This window comes from Stenella coeruleoalba, assembly GCF_951394435.1.
Source record: "Stenella coeruleoalba genome assembly, chromosome: 5".
Classification (NCBI taxonomy): Eukaryota; Metazoa; Chordata; class Mammalia; order Artiodactyla; family Delphinidae; genus Stenella; species Stenella coeruleoalba.
The window spans coordinates 7,005,140-7,026,239 of NC_137150.1; the positions used below are offsets into that span (position 1 = coordinate 7,005,140).

At 41.9% G+C, this 21,100-nt stretch overlaps 2 protein-coding genes across 3 annotated transcripts in view; one reads left to right on the forward strand and one right to left on the reverse strand.

The window, feature by feature from the left end:
* Positions 1–7,062, reverse strand: part of RAB5A (RAB5A, member RAS oncogene family) — a 29,931-nt gene extending 22,869 nt beyond the window's left edge. For both annotated transcript variants that reach the window (XM_079922659.1, XM_079922658.1), the window contains exons 1-2: positions 6,704–7,062; positions 3,402–3,657 (exon numbers count right to left, since the gene is read on the reverse strand). In XM_079922659.1, coding sequence (XP_079778785.1) covers positions 3,402–3,564 — 163 coding nt within the window. In that variant the 5' untranslated portion in view covers positions 3,565–3,657; positions 6,704–7,062. The remainder of the gene's footprint in view (positions 1–3,401; positions 3,658–6,703) is intronic.
* Positions 7,063–12,687: 5,625 nt separating this feature from the next.
* EFHB (EF-hand domain family member B) overlaps positions 12,688–21,100 on the forward strand; it is a 48,466-nt gene continuing 40,053 nt past the window's right edge. The window contains exon 1 of the mRNA XM_079923303.1: positions 12,688–13,668. Coding sequence (XP_079779429.1) covers positions 12,844–13,668 — 825 coding nt within the window. The 5' untranslated portion in view covers positions 12,688–12,843. The remainder of the gene's footprint in view (positions 13,669–21,100) is intronic.

The following is a 21,100-nucleotide window of genomic DNA, read 5'->3' on the forward strand; positions in this document are numbered from 1 at the left end:
TAACCAGTCCTTGATTATTTGTGGCAATAAAAGGGAACAGCATCAGTACAGATAACTGAAAACTATGGATATTCTAACTCCCGTAAGTAAAGACAAGGCAGGGTATCCTTGATGGAACAGAGAAGGAGCCATGCTCTCTTAAAGAGGCCTAGCAGGTTAACAGGAAGGGGTTCCCATACAAAGAAATAACAGGTTAATATGTAATGTAACCAAGTACATAATACTTGAAATTCTCAAACTGGAGGAGTTAGATGAACAGCAAGTTTTAAAAAAATCCTACAGTTTAAAAAAAAGAAAAGCAATTATTCCATTTGTGGGAGAACTTTAATATGTAGTGTAAATGTAATACTGGCTCCTCAGAACACAGAAAGCAGGGGTTCTCAAACTTTGGCATGTACTAGAATCACGTGGAAGACTTGTTAAAACTTAAGATAAATCTTTAGGTGTTCAAGGTGTTAAATGAAAGATGGCCAGTCCAAACATCCAACAAGTATTTACTGAAGAGCTATGTGCCTCCAGATGAAATAGCAAGAAGGATGACAACCCTCTGAGCCTAATGCTCCCTGCTAACCCTATGGGCTAGTCTTAGACAAACAATGGGAACGTAAATGTCATGCAGACTTTAAACCCCTACAAATAAGCTAGAACTCCCCAAAGCGCTAAACCCACCACCTAACTATCTATCTCATTATGAGTGCTATAGAGCCAAGGGGCAGGGGTGTGGGGTATTGTGAGACAACATGGATTCTTAAACCAAGCTATCGTGTTTAGGAAGAACCACAAAAACTAAAGAAACCTTGAAGTTCTTGATGAATATAAGGTTCTAGAATACACAAATTCAAGAGTGCAGTATATGATTTCCACCTTACAACACAACCAGAGATGAAAATTTTAAGTGAGCTCTTCAGACCGCAACTAATGTTATTAAACATCAACAGTTAAGTAAAAAATAAAGAACAGATGAAATGTAAAACATCTGGCCAGGTTCATTTTTAGACAGCTCCTACCACACATCAGCCAAAACAAAAAGACATATTACCTACAAGTTACAGACCTTAAATAGCTCAAACCTTGAGATCCTTAAATGCTTAGATTCTAATCTAGTCCTTAAGAGTGAAGAGCTGCTAGCAAAGAGCATAAAAAAAACAGTGCTCAACTGTAGGCAAGTTAAACCAATACGTCTTACACCTTAAACTTACACAATATTATGTCAGTTATCTCTCAAAAACAAACAAAAAATCCAGGGCTCACAGCTGTAATCATAATGGCACTGTCATACCTCCTAAGGATATTAATATGTGGTCAACATAGTGGAAAGGTATCCAGCCAGTAACCATTAACATAGAAATTGGGATGTAAAGTCCTAAAGTTGGTTTAAAAAGCCAGCTCAATCTGTACTCGTAGAAAATATTAAGGAAGTTTTATGTGTTAGAATGAAAACCTTTTGACAATTTCATTAATGAAATGTAGACAATTGGTATTGGTATTGGTAATTGGTATTAAATGGAAATGGAGATTTTATATATATATATATATGTATATATATATGTGTGTGTGTATACATATATATATATATACACTCCCATACACACATATCAGAGAATATGTATATTTATGTTGATGAACTGATAAGGGGTTAAATTTCTCTTTTAAATGTCCTTCCTTAGATGTCATTAGGAAAAAATACATTTCGAAGATAATCGGGAGTAACCAAAACAAAAACAAAGTTCTAGTCTTAGGCTACATTTCCCAGGAGTTAAGTTCTTTACTACAGTACTTCAGTGTTTTTGTTATTTTAATATGCACTGTGAAGGGGGGCAGGGTTAGCACATAGCAAGTCCCAAACATATCTGCCCAGGTATTTTGCCTACGATGCATATGTACTTTGGAAAATGCTGCAACTGACAATCACTTGCCAAAAAGCAGTTATAATGACTAACTTTTTGCACCAGTTTAAGGTGGGTGGACATAACCTCAAACTCTTTAAAACTCTTCCTACCATGTGGGCTAGTTAACTTTGGCCCAATTTGCTTTCTGGAGGAGGCTAAAGCTTGAGAGGTAATACTTCATTATTAAATCATACGTATACATATTTTTATATTTCATTATTAAACAGTATACACACACACAAATGTATTCACAAAGAAACCACAAAGAACGTGTGATACACTTCATTAAAGCTTTTTAAAATACCAAGATTTCTGAATCAAAATAAAAGCTGCATGGTATGGACTATACTTTTGATGCTCATCCATTATAAAAACCATAAAATACTAAAATGGGATCACATTGTAACATGACATACAAATGGAGGGGGCTGACAATCACTGTTATACTGCTGAGTCTATTAAAGTGGAAATACCACTTATCTACTACATTTCTTGTATGTAGGGAAAAGCCAGGAGATACTAGAGTTCTGTAATTTATCTTATTGGGAGGATCTGAAACTACAAATAAAATTCTCAAGTGTACTTACTTGAGAACATATACTCAATGCATAGCATAAAGTTATGCTCCTGAAAGACGGACTCCAAGAAGTTGCTACATGCCAATGGGTATCTGCCTTACATATTTCAAAAGTAAGACTTTAAAACGTATAAAATACCTGGAAAAAATATGGTACTGCTTAGTTACACACCCCTTGCAAAATACCGCGGATCTTAAAGCTGTCCACACAGTACCTAATTCAAAAGCTTCATTTGGCAGATGAAACTGACGCCCAAAAAAGGCTGTTTTGCCCCGCTGCTATATACAGTTGTGGATTTCTCTGATGAGGTTCAATTATCTAATTTCTTGTCTTCTATTCACAGCAATGCTCTGTTAGTTGTCTCCTCTTTGTCCTGTATCTTACCGTCCCCTTGCCTCAGTCTTACCAAAAACACTGTAAGCAGTGCTTACTCTACCTCTTTCCCCTCTCCTTCCATCTTTCTCTCCAGGTCCCATTTCCCTTTCATGTCCCTCTTCATTAATCACTCACTTTTTCTCTTCCCTCAGTTATTTAGAATTAGAATTTTAATGTTAACTCTTTTACTATTTACTTTTACTATTTTCACTATTCATTCTAAAGCCAATATAATTCAGCACAAACATGTATTAACTTGAAGAAGCTTCTAATCATTATCAAGAAAGATATCAATCAAATCTTATACTTGGGGACATTGATTCCACTCATGTTTACATCTGTGTTTTAGCTTCCATATAACCATCTTGGGGATAACCCGTAAATCGAAATATTAAACAACATTACCTTAACAAAAACCAAGTTATAAAGCTTGAGCCTGCTGCTCAGCTCTTCACTCTGAGACCTACTTAGTACCTATCATCATACAATCAGAACAGCAAAATCTTATGTGTCAACGTATGATTCAATTAAATGAAGAAGGGATAAAAGAAAATCTTACCCCCAATGGTACTCTCTTGAAATTCATGAAATTGGCCCTTCACAAAACGAAGCACCAGGCTCGATTTGCCAACAGCAGACTCTCCCAGAAGTACTAATTTGAACTGGCATATTTTATTTCCAGTATTTGGCCCATTGGGTCTTGTTGCTCCTCGATTAGCCATGTCCAAATTTGAAAGAAGTCCCTAATTTCAGTCTCTTAAATGAACTTCCAGGATGCAAGGTGTCAATTTTTTTCTTTCTGGAGGTAGAGAAACCTGTAAAAAAACAAATATGAAGTAATTAAGTATACAAATCAGCAAAACAAAGCAAATCTACTATTAATCACTTTGGTAAATTCTGCCTGTAACACATTATTGCATGACAATTATAACCTCTAATAGACACTGAGTGTCATTTAGTTTAATTCACTACCTTTGTCAGTACTGTAAAGGCATGAGATTTGAGCCTAAAATCATGCTGTAATCAAGGCTTTTAAAACATTTTAAAGCTAACCTTTATCAAAGACTCAATTTTGTGCCAGGTGATTTTAAGTACTTAACACAGCCACTCAACAATCCTATAAAGTTGACTATTACAATCCTTAAAAATGAGGAAAACAGGCACAGAGAGGTTAAGTAACTTGAGGTCACACAGTTACTGTGACAGAGCTTCAACAGAGCTGAGTTTCAAACCCTGGCAACCTGAAAGGTGACTCAAGTACTTAGGTTAAAACAGTTTTGAGTAAAATTAAGTTAATAAGTGGAAAGCTCTTAGAATAGACCTTAGAACACAGTAACAGCTCAATAAATGTTGGCCATTATCATTTGAAGGCTTCTGTTAAACAGTACATGTTTTTTGTTCATTTAACGGTAGTTTTGGAGCAACAAATATATTAAGTAGGTGGTGTGTCTGGTGCCTAAAAGACTTAAAACTGTTTTCTGATGTGCTCAAGTATATCAGACGTGGAACTGTTAACTGTGGTTCTCTATGTGGTGAGTGAATTAGTGTCTTAGTTATCCTTTTCTGTAGTTCTGGAGCTAACAAATGTGTCGTTACTTTCTATTTAACACATTTAGAAAAAGCTAGCCTGAAGGGCAACTTCTATGTCTTCTACTATTATCTAAGAACGCTAATTTTCAATCTCAAAGAATTAGGGAACTTTCAAAGAACTCTTTTCCAATCTATTCACAAATCAATCATCATAGTTTTCTTCCATCTTTAATCAAAAGCTGATCATGTGCTAATAACATTAAATCTGATGATTCCCCTTCTCAAATCACTGTTCTATTTCATTTAGGTACCTAATAAGATATTTGCCTTACCCATGAAATTAGTTTATACAAGAATCCCTCTTGACCACGAACTCATTAATAAACATATCCATGAGACCTTACATTCATGGCAATAAAATCACCTCTGCCTTACCTAAACAGCAGCTTTGAAGAGTCCTTACCTTTTAGTAATACGTATTGAAATACTGACAAATGAAATAATAGGTCTGAGTTGCTTCCAAACAATGGGGGCGTAAATAAAACAAGATTGGCCATAAAATAACTGAAGCTAGGGTGATGGGTTCATTATACTATTCTTCCTACTTCTGTACATTTAAAAAATTTTCTGTAATAAAAAAATGCTCCAACCCCACATCTATCCTCCTACCACCCCAAAAACATATCAGATTTGGGGATCTAATCCTGGCTAGCTATACCAATTTCTGCTGGAGCAAGTGCTTTCATTTCAAAGCCTCTATTTCCAGTATACCTAACTTTCATAACTGCTGTGGGAAGTAAACAAGAAACTATATATGTAAAAAGTTTCTAATACAGTGGTCAACACACAGCAGGGATTTAAAATTGGCAATTAAAGTGCCCCTTTGATGAAATAATGACCAAGTATCAAAAGAAAGTCAGGTAGACTGAAAATGCACCAACACACCTTCAGATAGTACATACGATAGCAACTAAAACACTTCCCAGCTGTCTGATTACCTACAAAACAGCAAACTGAATTACTCATCAAGGACAACATGCTCCGAATTTCCAGTCCTCCCAAAATTGCACGGAAAACATCAGATGCCCATTAAAAAAGATTATGATTTAGCTTTGTCTTTTAAGGTTTAAAGCCTTGCATTATAGTTCCCTCCAAGGATCTCAAACAAAACATATCTAAATCTAATTATAAATATACAGTTAGCATAACATTAAGGTTAAAAGTTACATTTTGTAATAGTTGCATTCACTACTTAAACTTTTGTTTCACAAAAGCACAAGATTTTGCACAAAGTGCATTTTAAATCTTTTGAAAACACCTGGCATTCTAGAGTTAAAGTCCTCCTGGGTGCTCCTTGATGAAAACTAACAGCAGCTTACGTTTCTGGGTACTTATTTTGTGCCAAGCACCATCCTATGAATTAGGCTCACAGCAACCCTACGAGCTCTTTTTATTATCCCCATTTTACACTAAGAATAAAGTTTCTGAGCTGTCCTGAATTACCGCAGTGGTGTCCATGTGGGTTTTTTCCCTACTAGTTATGTGAAAGGCAATTGACTGGACACTTAGGCACCACTTCAGCAAAAAACAAAAACCAAATATGTGAATTATGACGTTCAGAGCTTGAAAAAGTCTGAGTCTCAGGAGGATAACCAGCTTCCAGGGAGGCGAACAACAGAGCACGTTTAAAGGGCTCTATCCAGTGAGTGTGTTCAGCGACCTAGTTGTGCCGAGTTGTTTAAGGCTGCGGTTCACCACCTTCCAACGATGAGACAAGAGTCCCTAGACAGCCCGGCTTCCCGAGCCGCCTCCTCCCTCCATTACCCGGCTCAGGGAGTCGGGGGGTAGGCGGAGCTCCCCAAATTCACACCTGCTGGAAGCCCCAGTTCCTCCTCCGAGAGCACCTGAGCAACTGACACCAGCTCCGATCGCCCGAGCAGGCAGGCTCCGCCAGGCCCCTGGGCCGTCTCTCCCATCCTCCTCCCCGGAATCCGGCCTGCTTCTGGCCGGAGACCACCCCCCCCCCCAACCCCGGGCTGCCAGGACGGAGCAGGCGGAACCGCGGCCTCCGGCCCTCTCTCGCGGCGCCATCTTGAGAAGGGAACAGGGTGACACCCGTCGCTCCCTCGGCCGGTCCCCAAATCCTGGCCTCCGAAGCCCCTCGAAGGATGAGTCACCAGGGCCGGTGGGTCGAGACGCCGGGTTCGGCCCATCTCCAGTCTCGGGCCCCGACGCGCGAGAGGGAAGGGCGGAGGACTCCGCGCCGGCAGGGCCCGCGGACCACCCGGGGTCCCGACCCGCTCCGCGCAGGCGGAGGGCCGGCTCGGTTACCTGAGTCCGCAGCTCGCGGGGCCGCGGCGCCGAAGCTTCCGGCTGCAGGTCCCAGGCGGAGCCCGAGAGGAGGCTGAGGCTGAGGCGGCGGTGGTGGCGCGTCTCCTCGTCTCGCCGCTCCCCTCAGACTGGACGGTGCGGGGCTCGTGCCGCGGTGCCGCCCCCGTCGGTCTCCGTCTCCGCCTCTCGCCGCTCCGCCTTCCTCTTTGCTTTCTCCTCCTCCGCCGCCGCCGGCGCTCGAGTTCCCACTAAATCTTCCTCCTCCTCCCTCCTCCCCTCAGGCCGGCCGCCGGCTCCTTCGCTAACCAAAACACAAACACTCCAGTCCCAGCGCGGTAGCCACTTCCGCCGCCCGGCGCCGGCCTCGCCGCCACGTCGCCGCACGTCGCAGACTACGCCCCTTCGTCACTTCCGGTCGTTCCCCGTCCGCCCGTTCTATCCGCTCCCCCGCCCCCTCTCAGAGCCTTAAGAGTCCGGGCTGGGCCGCGGGGCGGGGCGGCCGCGTCACGTGACCCCAGCGAGCCGCGGGGTCGGCTACGGCCGCGGGCCGCCTCCCCTTGCCCGCTTCCCCGGGGCGCGCGCGGCCCCGCCCCCGTCGGCGCCATTGTTATCTGGGCGGTGGTCGGTGGCTCCCCGTGGCCGAGGGCGGGGACGAGGCGGGGATACTCCTCGGCCGGCCTGCTCTAGGGGGAGCCCAGAAGAGCTTGGGTTTGTTACTCCCAGGCGGTGTGGGGCGGCGAAGTTTTCTCTGTGAATATTAGCTGTCAGTTCCCCTTCCCCTACCTCTGCAACAGCCCAACAATGCCCCCTCGGCTTAGGGGCTTTTTTGTGGGGGCTTTTCTAGCACAAGAGAGCCTTCCAACACGTCCTTAGGGGTGGGTGGATAGGTAAGGGGCATTGACTCCAGGGAGGAGGATGCGATCCTCCCCCGACCCCCGAAAGTTGTCTTTAGGCGGGGACATTTTCAATAACTTGCTTTTCTTGAGAGCCTACCTGTTTTGGGTGCGAAGGGGCAAGTTATAAAATAATGGGTAGCTTTTATAAAGAATTTCCCGTCGCGGGTTACTGCACTAAACGCTTTACAGGAATTATCCCATTTTCTTCCTACGCTATGGGGCTCTCACTCTGAAACTAGCTCTATCGTCCGCCTCCCTCTACATTGGAATATTACCTACCCAAAGTGGTCCTCGCCGCTGTCTAGCACAGCAGCTGGCAGCCAGGAGTCTTCAGTCGTGGCTGTGGAATTCACGAATGTGCCGTGCCTGTTTTACAGGTAAAGAATTTGAGGCACAGAGATTGTGTAACTTGTCCAAAATCACCGCGGAGTAGGTGATGAAATTGTGTTCTAACCTGCGGGCTGGCTCCAGAATCTGAGTTCTTAAGCACAGTTCCAGTAAAAGAACCCAATACATTCATTAGCCTCCATTGCAGACCTACTTAAGGCAAGCTGTTTTGGCTCCATCTCACACAACAGTCCCTGGCTGGGCATCTGAAACAAAACAAAAAATTCCTTTCGGAATTTGGGAGAATGTTAAATCGATTTTTCCTCAGGATGAGGGTTGCTTTTTCAGTTTGCTGTTTACTATTTATAGCCCTGCCGTGTGGCCATCAGTTTTGATCGTCTAGATGTGTACTTGGCCTAAGGTATCCTGTCGGTGCTCAGTCAACATTTTGCAATGAAGGTGATTTGAACCCTTGAACAGCCAGCCTTTCAGATCAACCTCCCAGTTACCCCAAGCACATTATGTGTCATGTGCAAACGGTGTCTGTGGCACTTTATCCCAAGGGGTGGTTCCAATATGGTATGTTAGTCATGGTGATACCTCTTGGACAATCCCAGGCATAATCAGGAAATAGGATATGTCACATCAGTTTTGGCATGTCAACAGTATGCCCCAAACCAAACCTATTCCATCCCAAACGTGCTTCTGCTTGGTGACTGGTATTAACAGCCTCCCAGTCACCTAGACTTGAAAGAGCAGAATCATCTTCAGCTCTTCGTTGTCCCATTCTGTCACCCAAAATTCTCTAATCCCAAATCTAAGCTCTAATCCCAAAGCCTGGGCCATGGTAGTATTTGTACAAGCTGAAATTAATGCACACTCCTGCCTTTTCAACCCATTCTTTACACTTTGGCCAGTCACTCTCCTACTCAAAAATATGCAATTGCTAAATAGAGTACAAAGTTCTTCAACTCTGGTCCCAACCCATGTTTCTTTCATTCTGTTTCTAAAGCCTCCCTCTCCCCAAACTCTTGCCTTGTGACCTAATCATACCAGTCTACTCTGTGTTCCCAGAGTGTCGCCTGTGTGTTTCCATCTTGGCATCTTTGATCACTTTGTTCTCTGCACCTTGGAATACCACTACCTCTCATCACTGCAGGTCTCACCTTGGCCAGGATGCCAGCTCCTCTGGATGGCATCTGAGGCTACTTCTACTGGATTTAGTGATCTTTTTCCTGTAGTTTCATGATACTTTACTGTCTGTAATAGTTCTAATATGTATCTGCCTTATTTTACAGTTAGAGAGTACCTGCCTAGACTTTCCTCCTCAGGCTTTCATTCCCATTAGGATTTTAAAGTTCTTAAGGACCAGGACCATAATTTATTCATGATTTAACTTCCTTTCAGAGGAACTTTGATTGATATCATAGGGACTCCCCAAAATTTGTGAGCTTAATTGCATTTTTTTTTTTGCCACACCATGCAGCTTGTGCAATCTTAGTTCCCTGACCAGGGATAAAACCCCGCCTTCCACAGTGAAAGCACTGAGTCACTAACTACTGAACCACCAGGGAATTCCCAAGCTTAATTACATTTAGAATGGTGAACATTTGACTTAAGTCCTCACAAATAACACCTGGATGCTGAAATTTATACATTGTTAGGAACTCCCCATCATTGTTCTAGGGTATTGCTTCCTCATTCATTTCTTTCTACCAATTTTTAAAATATTTATTTATTTTGGCTGTGCCGCGTCTTAGGTGAGGCACACAGGATCTTTGTTGAGGCATGCAGATTTCTTAGTTGTGGCATGCATGCAGGATCTAGTTCCCCGACCAGAGGTCAAAACCGGGCTCTCTGCATTGGGAGCACAGAGCAGAGTCTTACCCACTGGACCAGCAGGGGAGTCCGACTTTCTACCAATTTTGTCTTTTAATTCACTTCCTTCGTGAGGGAATTCCTGGCTTTCCAGAGGTTAGCAGTGCTTTCATTGCTGTGGCCTGGGTTCAATGGTCAGGGAACTAAGATCCTGCAAGCTGTGAGGCAAGGCCAAAAAACCCCAATTCTCTGTATTCATGAATATATTCCACAGTATTTTATAGTTTAGTCATAATGTTTGCCTGGGGAGTTCTGCTCCAGTGGCTGGTACCTCTAAGATCCAGTAGTAATTTTGGAGAGATGGAAATGCCACAGTAAAGCTTTGCTCTTGTACTGCCACTCACAATAGGCCTGTGTTTTTTTTCCCCCTAACTCTGGATAACTGAGGAGGACTGATAACTGGATACATTCTAGTAGCAAATGGGAGATCCTACTGAAACCGTGTAACTTGGAGTGGGACTTGAACCCACAGGCCGGGACCCAAACCCAGCCAAAACCCAGATTGGGACTTGAACCCATGGTCTTTTAATGGAGATCACACCTAGTCTCAGGACTTAATGAAGCTCATGTTCTTGATGTCTCATCGCAGAAAGAATTCAGTGAGAGACAAAGTGATAGGTAAGAAGTGGATTTATTTAGAGAGAAACACACTCCATAGACAGAGTGTGGGCCATCTCAGAAGGTGAGAAGAGCACCAGGGTAGGGGGGTTGTCAGTTTTTATAGGGGTGGGTAGTTTCATAGGCTAAAGAGTGGGAGGAGTATTCCAGCTATTTTGGGGAAGAGATGGGGATTTCTAGGAATGGGGCCACCGCCCACTTTTTGACCTTTATGGTTGGTCTTGGAACTGTCACGGCGCCTGTGGGTGTGTCATCAGCTTGCTGATGTGTTACAATGATCATATACTGAGGCTCTAGGTCTAGTGGAAGTCGACTTGTCCACCATCTTGGACCTATTTTGTTCTAATCTGTTTATGTCGTGTCCTCGGGCTATGTTATTCTTTTAAAGGTTGTGCCCTGCCCCCTTCTCTCCTGTTTAACTACTAGGTGGTAAAATTTCTTAAGGAAGCCACAAAATGGATGGAGCCTAAATAAAGTCATGCAGAACTGAACACTGCCCTTAGTGCTGCCTTTGCCCTCAAATCTCTAAACACCGACTCAGGAATTCCCAGCACCTTGCATCTCTCAATCATCCACAACACTCCATGTCTTCTACCTTCTCCTCCAGGAAATCTTTCCATTGTGTAGTTGAAGAATGACTCTTTGCATAGATGGTAATGAATGGTAACATTCACTTTTAAATGGGACTGTCTGGAGACAAACCGAAAGGTAATTCTGGCATAAGGAATTGTAGGCATGGTGGCAAGGCAGTGAGAAAAAGGCTATGGAAACTTGAGCTATTCAGGTTTAAAAGCTAGTGTCTTTGTAGGACATCATGAAAGCCTCAGCTCAAGGTCACATACCTAAGGGATTTCTAAGCCCATCAATTCTAAAGTAGCTTCCCTCCATATCAAAGTGTTCTGTTTTCTTCATGGTACTCATCACTCATCATGTGAAATGATCTTATTTATTGCTTTACTTGATGGTTATCTATCCCTACTAGAATATAAATTCTATGAGGTAGGGATTAGCTTAGTCCATTGTATTCCCAGAACTGACACAAAATGAGGACTCAGTACTGTAGATAGTTGTAAACAAAAGAATCGAATGAACACTTATACAGACATACCTTGATTTACACACAATCAAGTCATTTAAATTGCTTAGGGGGAGAAGAATATGTATACTAGCTATCTAGAAAATTACAGTACACTGTTTTTACAAATGTAAAATAGTATCCCGTAACCACTTTTAAAAAAAATTTGGGGGCTTCCCTGGTAGCGCAGTGGTTGAGAGTCCGCCTGCCGATGCAGGAAACACGGGTTCGTGTCCCGGTCCGGGAGGATCCCACATGCCGCGGAGCGGCTGGGCCCGTGAGCCATGGCTGCAGAGCCTGCGCGTCCGGAGCCTGTGCTCCGCAACGGGAGAGGCCACAACAGTGAGAGGCCCGCGTACAGAAAAAAAAAAAAAAAAAAATTTGGACTTTGCAAGTTTTTCGTGAGGCTTTCTTAAAAAAGTGGAATCTCATAAATTTCATTCAAATTCTAAGCGAGGTGTTCTGTATCCCCTGTATGTGTAGAACATGACAAATATTCACCAAATATACATTCATTAAACCTTGAGTTTAAAAAAAATCCCATACTTAATTTTGAGTTCGCCACATTATTTTAAAAAGTCAATATGCATTACTGTGTAACGCATTTCAAATTTTAATATATTTACTTGAAATGCTATTTAAAGCCTATTTATTGGAGTGTGTTTTCAAAGACTTTAAGATGTTCCTTACCACAGCTGCCAAATATAGTAACTTTACAGAATTTTTAAAGGATGTCTTAAGTGCTGAAAGAACTACATGCAGTGTGCATGTACTTTCACAAGGAAGGATCTAAAATTGGTGGTCACCACCAGAAAGAGGGTTATTTATTCTCTGATCGCCAGTAAAATTAATAGGCCGTGGCCAGGAGTAGGCCCCTGGCTGAACCCATCCTAACGGGACCGCGTTGCTTGGGAAACCAAAGAGAAGTTTGGGGTCATTTGATCTGGAGCCCAAGACCACATCCTTCAAGTTTTCCTGCCCTCCAAATCAACTAAAGAAGGGGGGGAAAAAGAGAGAAGGAATAAGGGAGAATAGGGGGAATGAGGGAGAGAGAAAGAGGAGAGAGTGGGGGAGAGGAGAAAGAGGGAGAGAGATGGGTGGGGGTCCTGCCCTGGAAAGAGCTGCGCTCCAAGCCCCGCCCCCGTTTCCCAGGTAACTGGGTAAACAGACCTCCATCTTCTTTTCCCCAGTGAATTCTGCTAGGTGTGAAGTGGCGGGCAGGAAGCAGTGGGCAGGAAGTCCGAGTGGAGATGTGCTCTTTCGTAAGAGCGGGGTCCCCCAAAGGGTTGGGGCGCTCCAAGGGATTGGGATCTTCCCTCTAGCCAGGTGCAGCTTACCCCTTAGAGATGAGTGCCCTTGGAGGAATGACGGTATCTGAGAGGAAATCTCCCCTGAGCATGGACGTGGCACTCACCCAGGAAGGAAAAGATGACTTAGGAGAGAGAAGGGTCTTCATGGGAACAACATCTCCCACGGAGTTGGGGCTCAGAGTGGGATTAGGAAAAGAAGATTCTCCATGCAGTAATAAATATGAGGAGAGGATGGCTTCACCGGAAACAAAATGTCCATCGAGCAATGGGCTTGATATAAGATTAAAAAGACAGAATATTTCTAGGGCTTTCATGGACGGGAGTAATTTAGGAGTCAGCAGGGTCTCAGCCTCACAGGAAACAAAATGTCCTCTGAGAATGTTGCCAGGAAGAGCAGGTTTAGAAAATGAGCGTTTTCTGGCAGGGTGTCGTCCTGGAAGGGTAACACAGTCTCCAATGGGCCTGGTGTGTGAAAGTCCACAGGCTCTAGGCAGCAGGAGATGTCCTGTGGCTGGTGACCCTGAAGAGTTAGGGGCTTCAGTGGGGAAGCAACCTACTTTGGGTATGGAACCTAGACGGGGACTGGAAAAAGAGTCCACCTGTGTGGTGATGAAGCCCAGCATGGAGATGCACCCTCCTGTGCAGGTGGACATGGGGTTCCCCCAACCAGAGGATCCAGATGAAACTAAGCCTACAGAACCCCAAATGGGCTTGGTGATAGAACCTTCTGAGTGCCAGTTGGCTCAACAACCTGAAGAGCAAAGGGAGACTGAGAACATTGAACCAGGAGTAGAACCTCCAGATCGCATCAGACCCATATACTCTGGGAAATTTTTTGATCGGTTGCCTTGCTGGCCAAGTGTAAGTTTTTTCCTAGTACTTTCCGTAGGAACTATGTATAGCCATGTCTCTATCAAGATGATAAACGAGTGAGACTTGTTTGGATTTGCAGAGTCAAATTGCAGAGATTTTGTTGAGATTCTGATATTCCTTGTCCCAAGAGACTCTTTCCAGCTGTTATTCTGTCCGATCTCCTCTGACTCTCTGCCTTCTTTTCTAATGTCAGCTTTGTTTTCTGTGCACACGAATGGGTCCTCTTGATTTCTCCCTCCTTTCTCCTTTGACCTACATTTCATTCCTCAATCTGCATTTTCTCAACCCTCCAACTGTAATACATGTTATATCCTAATATTCATGTACTTTTTCCAAAAACAGTTTGCTTTTTCTATTCATTATTCTGTGAGTTATTTATTGTTTCAGCAAAGACTTGTGGTGGTCCTTATGCTGGGTCCAGGGCACTATCAAATGAGAAGCACATGATTCTAATCCCATGGGTTTAGGCTCTCATTCCAATGTTGGAGGCAATAACTAAACAAATATTATATAGATGTCTAAATGCACAGAAAACATTCTTCCTTAATAGAAGTACACTCTAAATATGAAGCGCAATGGAGAGTTTGGACAATTGTTTTGGAGGAGATAGGAAAGGCTTTACAGAGCAAGTAATATTTCAGCTAATTTAGAAAGGTGTCAGTATTTGTCAGATGGAGACGGTTGGAGCATCTTGGGCAAAGAATGGCATGGAGTGTGACCAAAGCTTCTTGTGTTGGGAGGTATAAGCAATTCTGTTTAGCCAGCATGGTGGTAAGAGATGAAGAAGAAATCTAAAGGTCCCGAATGCAGGGGTAAAACGTATGGGTACAGAAGCAATGGTGGATCTTCATGAGGGAAGAAATGAATAAAATTTGCCTTTTGAAAAGATAATTCTGATATCAATAATAATGGTGGACTGGAAGGGGAAGATATTGGATGACAGGAAAAAGTTAGAAGGTTATTTCAGGGTAATGATGGCCTGAAATTAATGTAGAGTTGGAAAGAATTGGAGAGGAGAGAGCAATTCTGAGAACCTTTTAGGAGATGGTATTGTTAAGAATTGCCATCCAGTTGTGGATCTATGTGGTGAAAGAGAGGGAAGTTAATGGATGACTTAGGAGTTTCTAGTTTGATAATGAGACATCTTCCGGTTTGGTGACACATGAATATCTGGTGTTGGCCATCCTGAGTTTCAGTTATTTACAGGGTATCAGATGAAAAAGCCAGGCAGACAGTTGGAGCCATGGGTGGAAATGGGACAAAGAAGGTCTAGGCAAGATCTTACCTTGGGAAACACATGAGATGATCAGAGAAAGAAATGTCAACTAGGTGAGTTCTTGATGACAAGGATTTTCTCTTATTTATCATGTCGCTTCATGGCATATCATGATGTCCAGCTTATACTGGTCATTCAGTAAATATATGTTTGATAAATGGAAGGAAGGCTGGATGATTAAGTGGGAGAAAAAACAGAGAAGAAAGAGGTGAGTCTGAGAGGGTGGTATTGAGCAACATAAAGGGAGGATCCTTGAAGTATTCTGGGAGTAAAGGAGACATTAGAGAACACAATTCTGCTGAAGTGGTCACAGGGATTCTGCAGAACTTTTTTTTTTGGCATCTGCAGACTTTTGTTCCCCTTGGGAGTCAGAGTGTTCTTTTGTCTTTGACCCACTTTGCTTTCTGGTTCCGTTATTGGATTTCCCCAGCCACTCTCTTCTCACTTGACCATGCCTGCTTCTCCATTCTGGATCGGTTCTGCAGTCTATGGGTCTGTGGCTTCAGACCTGATCTCACATACAAGGAGAAACCAGCTTCCGGTTTCCAATACAGGCAGTTCTAAAACCTCTGCTTCCTGCTACCGCTCACGTCCTCCTTTCTAAATGTGAGAGGAAAAAAAAAAAAAAAATGTGAGAGGACAGGGAAGAGAGCTTCAAGGAGAAAGTGACCAGCAGTGTTAAAACGTCTCCGATAGGGTAAATAGAATAAAGATGAATTAGCTTTGGGCATTAAGGGAATTAGCAACATAGTGAGAATGCAGATTCCAATATACTGAAGAGTGAAATTAGAATTGGAGAAAACTATTGTAACTTTTTTTTTTCTCCTAAGAAGTGTGACAGTGAAGAGAACAGAGTAAAGATTCCATTTAGGAATAATTTTACTTATTTAGTGAATCAGTAGGGGAGTTTGAGATAACACAAACGAGATAATGGGTGGAACCAGACCCCACAAAAGCAGGAGGGAGTGGAAACGGGATCACAGCCCAGAGGAGAGATTAGCCTAGATTAGAAACAAGGTTCCTTTTAAAATAATTTTTTAAATATTAAAATATCTACTTTCACTATAAAACAAAGATAATAACATGGAAAATTTAGAAAACAGGAATGAAAACACAATAATCTTATCACCCTAACACTATGCCTACTGGCACTTTGCTGCCCTCACATTAATTGTTATCAGTGGCTTTACTATATCAACATTGCTACCCATGGAGCTTTGCAGGTATTAACTCTTTACCGGTGAGGAAACTGAGGAAAATTAAATAATTTGGCCAAAGTCTTACAGCTAAGAAGTAGTAGCCCCAGGATTTGAAGTCACCACTTCCAATTTAAGAGTCTGAGTTCTAGACTGTACTATACTTCCCATGACACTTTTCTCCTAATCATTTTTATGTAGTTGTTACAGCAAGCATAAAAATTGTCTTGACTTTTCACTTACTATTATTTAATAAAATTTTCAGTGTTATTACAGAGAACTTAAAAGATGTTTTAGTGATAAAAGCAATATTTCTTTAAGCCCATATATGCTTCCTTTTTTTTTTACATCTTTATTGGAGTATAATTGCTTTACAATGGTGCGTTAGTTTCTGCTTTATAACAAAGTGAATCAGTTATACATATACATATGTTCCCATATCTCCTCCCTCCTGCATCTCCCTCCCTCCCACCCTCCCTATCCCACACCCCTCCAGGTGGTCACAAAGCGCTGAGCTGATCTCCCTGTGCTATGCAGCTGCCTCCCACTAGCTATCTATCTTACGCTTGGTAGTGTATACCATATATGATTCTTTAGATAACTCATTCCCTCTTTTTTTGGACAATAGATTTTTTTCCAGATTTTTCTGTAAAAATAGTCTATGAACTTCTTTATGTATATGTCTTAGAATATTTCCTTAGGATAGAGTTTCAACAGAAGCCAAACGATGAATCTTTCTCTAGTTCTTGTTGCCAAATCCCTTCCTAAAAGATTGTACCACTAAGTTTTAAAAATTAATAATGATTTGTAAGGCATTGTTTTAATTCACATTTCTTTGATTTATAATGAGTTTGAAAATTGTTTCATATGTTTGTTTTCATTGTTTTGTTTTTTTTTATTCTTATATCTGGTCATCTTGCTGAACTCTGATTGGTCTTAATTGCTTATTATTTCTTTTGGATTTGCTAGGTAGACAATCATATTGACACTTTTGTCTTTCCTTCTTTAATATATATAACTCTCATTTCAATTTCCTATCTCACCGCATTGCCTACGATCAATAACACAATATTGAAAAGTCACTTTTCAGACTTTAATGGGAATGATTCTAACGGTTCACCATTAAGTATTATTTTTGCCATATCCATTCCCAGTTTGCTAAGTATGTTTAAAAGTCAGGAATAGAGCTTGAACTATGAAGAGCTTTCCCCACATTTGTTGAAATATATCTTTTTCTGAATTAATATGGTTAATTTTCTAATAACAAACCATCTTCATATTTTTGGGCTAAACCCTACTTGGTTGTGATGTATTATTATTATAATATATTCTAGGGTTTGATTTGCCAGTTTTTTAGTGGGATTTTTGCATCTACGATCCCATGTAATATTGGACACAGTTTTCCTTTTTGGGTTATCTTTCTTGGAGTTTGGTATTAGGGGGATGCTAGCACATGAAAAGAATTGAGAAGACTTCCATATTTTCATTTTCTTTATGCTTGTAAGAGTTTAGATATTGTGTGCATTATCTACTTCTCGTAGGTTTAGTGGAACGCGTACAACTGAAAGGAAAAGAATAGGAGATCCCCAGCATCCTGATCAAGGGATGGGATGGTGAAGTATTTGGTGCCCCTGAGTTCATCCAGTTTCAGAGAAGGGAAGAAGTTCATTTGGGAGAGGTCAAAACCCATTTTCAAGTATGACAGTGAGCAGAGCTCAGATGGAAATACCTCTGTGAAGAACCTGCTAAAATCAACCTGCGAGGACACTAGCTTTTCATCAGGGTGCGCTCAGGAAACTGTCATCTCCACGAGAGGCCGTTCCAGTATTGGGGGGAGGGGAACAGATGCATCTCATTGTAAGGACACTCATCCTGTGGTTTGAAGTTGCTGCCCAGAGTTGGCTGCAAGTGAAGGTCTGCTCTGATGGATTTATGAGACCCCATGAGGCCTTCTAGTCCTGCTGGTATAGTCACTGGTATAGCAGCACTGGTATAGCAGCAATGACTGCTGGTACAGTCATTGGTATAGCAGCAAGGACCTGTATTCAGGAAAAGCCAAGAAATGGTGGCCCAAGAGGAGATTTTTGGAGTGCTCTTCAAGAACTAAAGAGTCTGGTAAAACGAGGTCCTCTCTGTGTAGACCCTTGGAAGGGCTCTTGGACAGCACTCTGGTAGAGATCAAAATCTCTCTAATGGTCATTTCTCCAAGACATCCTGATACTGTCCCTTGATTGACATTAATGCACTGACTATGGCAGAAACCTTGGGGTTATTAAGACTAAACAACTGAACCTTACAAAGTGCATTGATAAATGGTATTGAAGCCTGAAGTACAAAGAGGAGGAAGGAAGGAAAGTTTCAAAGAAAGGTTTTAAAAAGATAATATTGTCTACAATGACTAGACAGTATGTTAGGTGCTAGGGCTACAAAGATGAAAAATGATACAGTACTGGCTTTCCAAAAACCTTACAGTCTAGAGACTTGAGACCAATAGACCAATGATTTTACAATGTGGTAAATGTCATGCAAAGGGATGCCTTATTTTTTTCCTCTTCTACACAAAGAGACCCTGATAGCTATTTGAGGGATGGGTAGAGGCAAAGGGGTCACCTATTTGTAAATCTTGTGAGAACCTGATAGTCACGCAAGCCCTGATACTCAAAAAAAAAAAAAAAGTCACAAAGATTCATTTTGTCTGAATTTGCAAAGAGCCAATCTCTGCAGAATTCTGCGAAGTGGGTGGTTTTATTTGCCTAACGGGTTCAGGGCCTTCTGGGCAGAAAGATTGATGCCATCATTCCTAAATTTTTGCTGAGATTTTCCGAGTTAGGGATATCTATGAGCAAAACAGAGTGATCTTGACCAAGGGAGAGATCGGACCGTTATGCCAGCCCACACGGAGTTTGGAGAGTGGATGATTATGGGTCAGTGGGTCTTTAGCAGCTGAAAATGGTCTCATATCAACCTTCCTGAGTTGACTTGAATCATACTTGGTCACTGAAACCTGTCATATTGGGGACCAACTGACAAGCTGGCCAAGGGAGGTGGCGCTGCTGTGGCTGGGAACTGAGGAAGGAGGTGCCTGAGTGAGGAGGTGGTCAGTGCAGTTGGGAGTTTGATTACAGACAGAGAGCCTGAGCAGATAAGTAAAGACCAAGAACAGTAGAAGCCAGGTTTCTTACTGGTAGAGAAAAAACTTACTAATACGAAAAGGAGGATAGAAGGAATCCTGTTGTGTTGGATTGTGATTGGAGGTATTGGTGGAAACTCATGGTATTATGTCTATGTCTATGTCTATATCATCTATATCTATATCATCTATGTCTATATCCTTGTCAATATCTAAGCTAAACATTTAACTAAACAGAGTATCATAGAATTGATATAGATGCAAATGTGTGGGGTGTGTATACACCACACATTTCCTAGCTCCATCCTCTAAGAGGATCTAGAAACAATGTTTACTTAGTAGCAATGAGCACACCAGAACCGAGATCTTGATTTCTAAATATCATTCTCTACTAAAAGGAATCAGGACTCTTTGGGGGAATGGCTGACTCTAGGGCTGGTGTAGTACGATATGAACTTGGAACACCGTTGAGAACTAAAAAGTAAGTAAGTGCTCAAAGAATAATGCAGATATGTCAAAGGGGTGCAGAAACAAGCTTGAAGGAGCTCCCAGTGGCCCAAACTGTTATACTTTGAGCACTGAATAAAATTAATATTGAATAAAAGGAGAAGGGAGGGAGAGATAAATTAGGAGTTTGGGATTAACAGATACACACTGCCATATATAAAATAGATGAACAACAAGGACCTACTGTATAGCACAGGGAGCTATATTCAATATCTTGTAATAAACTATGGGAAAAAAATTGAAAAAAAATTAACCAAATCACTGCTGTAAATGGAAAACTAACACAATATTGTAAATGAACTGTACTTCAATTAAGAAATTACCATTGAATAAAACAGAAATCCATGAGCCCATACTGATATAAATACATGAGTGATTGAAAAAATAGCAAGAAAAAAATAATTCCTTGCAGTATAGCACAGATGGAATGATGGAATTAGAAAGTCACCATTTGGCAACCGTCATAGTAGTAATGATTTAGGTCAGAGTCATCAGTGGATATTAAAACAGTAAGTAAAAGTTTAGTGAGGAACTGGATATTTACACATAATAATTTTTTAAATTGATGCATAGTTGATTTACAATGTTGTGTTAATCTCTGCCGTACAGCAATGTGATTCAGTTACACATATAAATCTTTTTTATATTCTTTTCCAGTACGTTTATCACAGGATATTGAATATAGTTCCCTGTGCTTTACAGTAGGACCTTGTTGTTTATCCATTACATAGAATAATTATTGATTACAAGCTTTACAGTGGAGAAACCTAGCTGGCTTTACCTTCCTTTAGTGATCAAAGTTAACACTAATAGGACAAATTGACAGTGTGGGCTTCCTGGTAGAAAAACACAGCATTGTTTCTCTGATAGCCCTGACAAAAATGTATAACTTTCATCATAAGAGAACACTAGTCAAACCCAAACTGAGGATCATTTAACAAAATAACTGACCTATACTCAAAAATTGTCAAGGTCATAAAAGACAAGAGAACATTAGGAACTGTTCCTGACCAAAGAAGACAGAACAGACATGACAAGTAAATGCTATGCATGTGTGCTGGTTACCGAGGCACTTGGATTCTGACTACCCTCAAGAGGACCTGCTGGGTGGGGGCCTGGGCCGGGGTCAGGGGTGGCGGGAAGAGTGTAGCCGGTTGACAGCCTCCACCTGCTGCCCCATGAATCCCCTGCAGCATTCCTTCACCAGGCCACACTCCCCAGGACAGAGCAAGGCAGGGACTCTAGAACTGAACTTGTTTGGCCAACACAGATTCCTTTAATGGGAAACGTAGTCTCAGAGACCACACACTG